The sequence below is a fragment of the Rhododendron vialii genome, chromosome 11a (genome assembly GCF_030253575.1).
Source record: "Rhododendron vialii isolate Sample 1 chromosome 11a, ASM3025357v1".
NCBI classification, from domain to species: Eukaryota; Viridiplantae; Streptophyta; class Magnoliopsida; order Ericales; family Ericaceae; genus Rhododendron; species Rhododendron vialii.
This window is the reverse complement of record NC_080567.1, coordinates 30,961,059-30,969,746: the sequence shown is the minus strand read 5'-3', so window position 1 is coordinate 30,969,746 and position 8,688 is coordinate 30,961,059. Positions and strand designations below refer to the sequence as shown.

Sequence of the window (8,688 nt, the reverse complement as noted above, 5' to 3'; positions counted from 1 at the left end):
TGGACTTACAGTTGAGTTTAGCTAGTGATTGTGATCCATTTGATGGGCTCATTTATCCTGTTGATTCAATTGTTGAGTTTGATTATCTCGTGGTCTCTCACACAATGGATGTAGTATCCCGTGATTTGTACTTTGTACTTCATATATAATGTAATAATCTTTCATACGATTGGCACAAAAAAAACCCTCAAAGAAACACTTCATTTCTAGTATTTTCCCATACCGTTCCCCATAAGATAATAGTAAAAGGTGCATTGATGTCCAAGAAAGCTGTACTGATATTTGTGAAAGTGTATTTAATATCCGTGAGATATACATTGATATTCAAACTTGTTTGAAATTATTGACATCCTCTACCCAGTGGGCATTTTAAAGTGGGACAGAGGGAGTAGTATTTATACTACTAGCCTACTAGGTCAATATATATGCCATTAAATAGAATTCCATTAGCGGATCAAAAAAACATAATTTGTTCTATAATATAAAATTGTCGAAATCATGAAAAACGTTCTAGAGTAAAATATATACGCAATAGACACAATTAAAACAAGACAAATAGTAGACAATCAAAATGGGACGGAGGAAGTAATTGAGACCAACAAATGGGGACGGAGGGAGTTTACGCTATTCGAAACTTTAGCCCAACCCGTCTATAAGAGCATTACTGTACTTTCCATTTTTAAAGTGTGTCCATTGAGATTGCAGCCCAACTTTTCCTAGCACTTATAGGGACCAGGGTTGCACAATTTCTCTTGCAGTAATGTTCGAACCCAGTTATAGTTTCAATCGGGCTTCTAAAAGGTGTCCAAGCCTTATCCTTCAGCCCACGTAACATGCTCAAGCCTTATAATCTATGGGCTGGGCTTCGTGGGCTTCTTGGGTAACTAATTTGATGGTATCGGCTTATCAGTAGGCTCAGGCCTGGTTTGGCTTGACAACCAGCTTGTTTTTTTGGCGAGAGAAATAGGAAATGTAAAAAATTATGATCCAAACTCAATTTTGTAAACAAACACAAAAATAAGCATACGCATGCGTAGTTAACCTTATAAAAATGGAGTGCGATTGTTAAAAAAGAGAATGCGAAAGCAAATTACCTTATGCAAATACGTGTGGTTTTATGCACTGCAGCACGGTGCTTCTCTCTATAATCTATCTACCACATTACATCGGTATTTGGCCTAATCACATGGTCGAGTCACGTGATAGCTAGCGCAGGCTTAGGCCCCGTTCCGTTGAGAGAAATACGTATTTATTTTTCAAGGTGATGTATTGTGAGAGAATAACCTGTCTCGTAAAGCAGAAAATAAGTATTTAAAAAATAAAAAATTTAGTAGAACGGGCCTTAGCAATAATTTCCATGGAATAGAAAGGAAACAAACAAATGAAATTCTGTCATTTAAAAAAGAAAAAGAAAAAAAGAAATTATGGAAATAGTAGTAGAGGTAGTTCCCGAAGCACTGTCATGTGGTGCGTTTATCTTATATTGTGATGCGTTGAAGCCATAATATTTATGAACTTACCGAAATGTAGTGTGTAAAAGAGGTCTCGGCAATCGTGAGAGGCACTAAACAATCTCTCGAACTCATGAGCAATTATCCAGTGGTTTCGAGATATCGTTACGCAGTGCCCCAACATTTATTGTATATCTGGGATCGTGTGAAATTCCAAAAAATATTTTGCAAAGAAGAGCAACACGTGACCGCAAGAGCAACCGCTAATTTTTTTTTCTTCCCCGAATTCAGGTTGTTTTTCCTATTTCGAAGTGCTTACCCGACTAATCAATGGGACGACGTGGGCCCCACAAAAATCCACCGCCATTCTCCCTGGCGAAATTGTCTTGGCTTGATGCTTCTTCCCCACTCCCTCTGTCCCCTATATAAAGCCTCCTCAGCACTCCCTTCGATATATGGTTTTCGTGTGTTCGAATTTCAAAATTTTTCCCGATGGAAGGTTCGAGTTTGACAAACGAAGAGATAGAAGCCGCTCTACAACTGATTCAACTGATCTCCTCCGGTTCCCGACGACGCGACGCAACCATCGGAAAATTCAAACTAGAAGAAGAAGAAGAAAGGGAGGACGGTTCTACTGCTGCTGCTGCGTATGCATCATCTCCATCGCCCTCTTCGATTAAGAAGATCGGCCAAAGGAGGAACGGATCGTTCAGAGAAAGGAAGAGAAAGTTATTGCCAAGCAGTACTGGGGCTCAGATTAGAAGAGGAATCCAGAACGAAATGAAGGCAGCAGAGCAGTTGCTGCATCTCTCCGAAGAAGAAGGCGAAGGAGGCGGACGACAAGAAAGCGGTAGTAATATTAGCGAGGCGAGTTATGTAACAGATGCATCTTCTGCTGTTGCCATGGAAACACGAGCGGATCAAGAAAGAGAAAGCGAAGCAAAACAAGGAGGAGGTGGTGGAGGAGGAGGACGAAGCAAAAGCAACAGGAGAGGTTTGTCTAGTTCTTATATGGAAGAAGGGGAAGGGGATTTTATGGAGGAGGAATGTTGTTTAGCGGATTTTTTGTGCAGAAGAAGAAAGAGGAAGTTCCGGTCTCTGATTGATATTTATACGATCACCAATCCTTTGAACGGTTCACGGGATTAGTAGAGGAGTGTGTAAGCTAACCCCCGAAAGTTGTCAAAAAACCAAGCCTTCGAACATCGTCGATTTGTAATAGGTTACTTGTAGTTGTACTATTTTGCTTTCGGAATTACAAAGTCAATTGATTCCTAGCTTATAGTATTCTATATGTATCTGTAAATATCTTCTTCATTCCATGTAAACAGTGCTTTCGATTATTGGCTGGTAATACATAAACATAGTGTGCGTAGAAGAACGGGATGCTGCCAAGCACCCGGCAAAGCTGGTGCTTCCTTTCGTCTTCAATCTCATGTTAAATAGTGGCATTGTCCTTGATTTTGTAATTTTGTTTACCATGTACTTATACGTGTTGAAAGATGTCCCGAGGGTACGAGGACCTTTTCTTTTTTACTGGAGACTTATTACAGAGGTTCTTTGGTTTTACCATGTACTTCTACGTGTTGAAAGATGTCTTGAGGGTACGAGGACCTTTTCTTTTTTACTGGACTTTTACAGAGGTTCTTTGGTCTTACCTCAGCAATCCCTCCATCCATGGAACTTCTTGCAGAGGTTTTTTGAAGTAATAAGTGAAGAGAGAGAAAGAGAGATAGAAAGATGAGAGTAATAAGTAAAGAGAGAAATTATTGGAGACCGGAGTGGTTCATAGTAGAAGATCATATCAATTTTTCTATGTTGCTCTTTGTAAGATTATATAATTGACGGTTGTTTGATTGGGATTGTATGAATTTTATTTAAATCTTTTGAATATATAGTGCAGACTTGTAATCAAATGTTCATATCAAATCTACGTGTCCCTCTCATGAGGTCACATGTTTCATTTTCCCAGAGGTTAAACATTCTAAATCTTAGGGCCACTAAGAGTTATATCCGGTTGTTGTTTTTAGGGCTCCGGAATTAATCGAGGTGTGCGCAACCTAACCTGGACATCCGGTTATAAGAAACAATGTTCATATCAAATCCCCACAAATTGGCTCTTAAGTAACAATACGACTTTGCATGAAAGGGGAATAAAGGAGGGAGACAAGCAATTTGATCTGTAAAAATCCCCAAAATCAGAGAGATTTCTCCTTTGTTCTTTTCCCATCTTTGAGAAATATATTTTTCTCCCTGCATGATTCTCAATAACTTTCTCTATCTATCTCTCTCCATCCATTACCATTCATAATCACAGATTCTATAGTTGCAAATCGGCAGCACTTTATTTACTACTTATTTATGGGAAATCAGAAGCTCTTAAAGAGTAGATGTAAGAATAACTAATAAGCAGAACTATTGGAATCAGAACTAATCAAAACCTCCTCACCCATCTCCTAGCACAACTCTCCACCACAGAACATTTTTAAGTACATTCTTCCAAACTTGTTTTTTGAGGTTTCTTTCTGTGGGAGGCACCCATAATTTGGAATTAATCAGAAAAATGGGTTCTTTTTCTGGCAACCATTCTGAGAAAATAATATGCCCAAGCAAATTTAAATCATAAAGAAGTTCGATGGAGGGAGTGCTGAGACAAGACCATACAATCAACTGAACTTCCGCAACCGAGGGAATTCATTGCCAACCAATTCACCAGAAACCAATTAGATTCAAATAAAAGGCAAAAGATTTCATCGAAGTTCTTTCCAACGATGAAGCTTAAGTATTGCAAACTGCATAATTTCATACCAAACAAAATGTAATCCCTCTCTTTTTGGGGGGAGGGTAAAAAAACACAGCAATCAAATTCAATCAACCATGATATTCACTTCCAGGACCCCCAAGTCGTTCTCTCACATCCCCCTGCGTTTGCGCAAAAAGAATCAGGCCAAAAGTTGGGGTACAAGCAGATGCTCAAGATTATATAACAAAGAAAATGGAACAAATATCAGTATGAGTTCCTGTACCCCCATCCATCGTAAACAAAGGAGGAGGCGATCTAGTAAACTGGTCATGTATGGGATTCTTCAAGATCTGATTAATGCTCAAGATGGAACACATATTCCGTGAGGCGCTGCAATTTGTTGGGATCTATTTTCTGCTCCTTCACAACAGGCTGCTTTTTAACAGTTAGCATTCGGGAGTCTGGGTCCACACTCCAACCGTGTTGCAGCACATCTGCACAAGGCACAACCAAAGCTCAGCTCCCATTACCATTTGTATCAACTAGCTCAGCTCCCATTACCATTTGAGGGTTGGGATTGTAGAGAAACAAAGTTGATGAACATTTGATTTCAAAGCCTATCCATCCCGTAACAGGGAAACTCCAATATAATACCAGAATTACTTCCCTAAACCCTAAAGAAGTACACCTCCTTTACCACATGCACTTTAGTATAGCGTATTCAACGGTTTCCACGTTACACACAGATTGCTATTCGGGTAACTTTTGAAGTCATGAGCCAAAAGACACTGGAGGCTAGAAACTTACAGTTTGTAGCATCATCCTCGTTCATTCCCAAGAAAAGTGCGGTATCTTGAATGCTAATTGTTGAATAAGCTGACAGCAATAGCTCAAACATCTTTTTAGTGTAAAGATCTGCAATGGAAAAACAATTCAAAAGAAAAATACTGATAATGGAAGGAAATACGGTAAGAAATCTGCCAATAGGACTGATGAATAATCAGCCTCCAATAATTCAGAACAATGCACGGAAAAAAAGTAGCACAATCCTCTCCCAACCAACCCCAAGGTTCCCCTTGAGACAATGTGTGTTTGCCGGGCACCAACCGCTCATTTGACTCCAAAACAGTCCCCACTCCCCAGCATAAGTATCCTAGACCATTCTCGTAATATTTTCCACTTCACGACTGACATGGCTAAAAACTCCAAAACCATGACACTAACAATAGCATTAGTAAGTTTTCTCCCACCTTAAGGTGTTCACAACAAATGACGACTCACAACGCTATTCAGCCATCCGAATTTTAACCTCACCAGTAGGTTAACATTCCATCTAATTCACTTAAGCCCTTTGATGACTAACAAAATGTTCAATTGTACTCGAGGTCAGATTTTAGTATATTAGACTATGAAAAGAAGCCCTTTTCCTAGAATCGCATCTACATCAGAAGCAAATACTCCAGCTTCAATTTTTGACACACTTGAACAATTAACGTTCAACCCTTTTTGCCCTGTTTAGTTGCAATTTATAGTATTTTCCCCCTAAATTTCTCTACAGGAAACAAAAAAAAAACTTGTTTGGCATGAGGAATTTTTGGGAGACAAAAACATGGGCTTCTCGAATTGTGTTTTCTCATACTCTCACAACCATTATGCTAGGAAAATAAATGAGATACAAAAACTCAAAGAACCTAGTCACTACAACCAAATAGAGACTTTCGGGTCATAGAGCTATGGCAGCAACTGTGTCATTTACCAGCATCAAACATTATAATGAAAAACTGATCCTCTAGGGTGGTCGAATTAAGTTCAGAAGTCCCATAATCTTCCACTCCATCTATTCACTTTCTGGACCCAAATGGTGCTAAGTCAGGAACATCCAAATGTGTAAGCCTAGGATTGAAAAGTCACCTGAGAATGCAGCAACAAGATCTCGAACTTCTTGGCTCCAATTGAACCCACGAATGGCCTCATGCACACCTGCATAATCCCGCATCCACAACAGCTGACCGATTTTCCAGACAGCCACCAGTTCCGGCGAGGTTTCCTTGATCGAAGAAGGTATTGACTTCCACAAAAATCGAGCAGTATTACTGCATTCACAAATGTACATAAATCTCCTCATTCTACATACCATACCTTAAACCACGCTAAAACCCCAATAAACTAGAGTCATAAACCCTAACTATCCAAAGTTAATAAACACACAAAACGAACTCCCAATGTCAACATACTGCAGCAAAATATACTTAAATTTCATCATACCCTCAACCGCGATAAAACACCAAAAATTAAAACTCATAAACCCTATCAATCAATTTTGATAATAGCAAAAAATATACATATCTCCAATGTCAAAACGGAGCACTGTTACTCATCACAAATGAACATAAATCTCCTCATTATACGTACCAAACCCTAAAGCAAGCAAAAACCCCAAAACACCACACTCATAAACCCTAATCGTTAATACAAAAAGAACTCCCAATGTCAAAATACTGCAGCAAAATATACTTAAATCTCACCAATCTAAGAGGCACCAAACCCTAAACCGCGCTAAAACACATAAACCCTATCAATCAAATTCGATGAACACAATAGACGAACTCACATGTCGTCGACGTAAAGGTGCCCTAGAAGATGAATCGGGTAGGGCCATTCGTCGTGGAAAGCAATCCCTTGCGTTGCAGCCTAGAGAGAGAGAGAAAGCTAATTAGGTTTTGACGAGTAAAGATTGAGAGATTGGTAATATGCAAGAGGAGAAGAGAATAGAATTGCGTGCCTGAAGCATGAGGTCGTCGCAGATGGAGGCGATTTTCTGGTACGATTTGGAGGCCACGGCGTCGCTGAGAGGAGAGAAATCCATTGGAACCACTCCACGAGCTTCCTTCGCCGAGACGTTCAGTCACTTCTTCCGCCTGGTGCTTATTACTATTGTGGCTTTCGACTTGGAGCGCTACTCGGCCCATTGGGCTGGATCCAACCGCACCCCCCATTAGCCCAATAGTTATTTTTTACATTTGTCATTTAAAATGATTTTGTTTTTATCTATCTAGCTAGAAATTAAAAGTTCTTTTCTTTTTCTCATTTAAAATCTTCCAATTTCTTTCATGGACAAAACTAAGCCTGCATGGACCTAGCAATTGTAAACAGAAAAACAAAATGGTTTCACGTAAATTGTACCATTATTGTACAGCAAAACATACACGATAGAATGATTACATTTTTCAATGAATTCATTTCTCTCAACCCGATCTCCCCTCAAATCAAAATTTTGGTTCGGCCTCTGAGTGGATGAGCACAACAAAGAAAGTAACCTAGGTAGCTGAGTATAAGCCAAAATGGGGCTGAGAGGAGGAGTCAGGAGATCATTCTTAATTTCTTGTTAATTAGGGCTTTGGGATACCGATTGGATGAGAACAGATCTAAACACTTTTATGATTAGCTTAATTAATTTAGCAAAGGATTATCGGAAAAGTTGAAAAGTAATCCCCCAGTAGCCATACTTTTCCAGCTACATGAGAATGCTTTCTAGTTTTTGATCGGCGGCCATGAGAATGCTTTCTTGAAAACTATACTGGAAAGAAGTAACAACAAATTGGCAGCACAAGAGTAGAACAAGAGTACTGCATGTGCCCAGCCATGGCCACTGTCTTTTCTTTTCTTTTCTTTTTTATCATGGGAATTTTATACTAATTGGGTATTCGACGAATTTACATTCACATCTGTCAATCTCCAAATGCTGATCGAAGTTAACGACTAAACAAATTTCAAGAAAGGAATCGCAATTTAATGACAAAAACTTATAATTCGTTGAGATGAGATGAGAGTTAGTGGCTAGTGCCTATCGTTGTAGTCTAACATTCTGTTTGATCTTAAAATGGTATATATACTACAACATTTGAATTTTTTTTATACGGGGTTTAATATAACAAAAATCAATGAATCACATCAGGACTTGCAAGAGAAGGTGGGGAGCACCTTACGGAATCCTCAAACCCATGACCTCTTGAGCCCGAATCGCTTGGGAATAAGCTATCTTGTATCTACCCCTAGGCTACCAACTTCGGTGGCGACGGATTATTAATTGATTTCTTGAGCAGCGACCTACGTCATGACTTGTTTTTTCTTGGCTCCATCCATCCTTATCTCCGAGGGTGATTTCTAATAACACTTTTTATTGGAGATCAGTTAGTGTACATATTGCATTTTTACACATCGATAATATTATAATAAGGGAGTCTCATATTTAGTGATGATCTCGGTTTGGACACATGTTCATAAAATATGTCTCGATAAAGTTTCCAAAACCCACTTCATTAGAATAAGAAATTATTAAACAACGCAATCCACTTTTCATTTCGTGGGAAAAAAAACCAAAGAAAAAACCCATACTTAACCGGAAAAAAAATTGTAATGAGATAACACACACTCTTTCGTCATGTGTATAAGAGCAAGTTTATTGTAAGACAAGCCTTTGAAGCTATTTTACCT

General features: G+C 39.0%; 1 protein-coding gene across 1 annotated transcript; it reads right to left on the bottom strand.

Moving 5' to 3' along the window:
- Positions 1–4,148: 4,148 nt before the first annotated feature.
- On the bottom strand, positions 4,149–7,134 carry LOC131308837 (COP9 signalosome complex subunit 8). Its single transcript, XM_058335866.1, has 5 exons — positions 6,977–7,134; positions 6,806–6,885; positions 6,106–6,287; positions 5,002–5,109; positions 4,149–4,688 (listed from the first exon to the last, which is right to left on the bottom strand). The coding sequence occupies exons 1-5, from the start codon at positions 7,058–7,060 to the stop codon at positions 4,549–4,551; spliced, it is 594 nt and encodes a 197-aa protein (XP_058191849.1). The 5' UTR covers positions 7,061–7,134; the 3' UTR covers positions 4,149–4,548.
- Positions 7,135–8,688: the final 1,554 nt, after the last annotated feature.

Coding starts and splice junctions, on each gene's coding strand:
- LOC131308837 (XM_058335866.1), bottom strand. CDS start 7,060: ATGGATTTCTCTCCTCTCAGCGACGCCGTGGCCTCCAAATCGTACCAG. Junction 6,886..6,976: donor GCGACGACCTCATGCTTCAG/GCACGCAATTCT, acceptor CTCTCTCTCTAG/GCTGCAACGCAAGGGATTGC. Junction 5,110..6,105: donor TCTTGTTGCTGCATTCTCAG/GTGACTTTTCAA, acceptor TTTCCATTGCAG/ATCTTTACACTAAAAAGATG.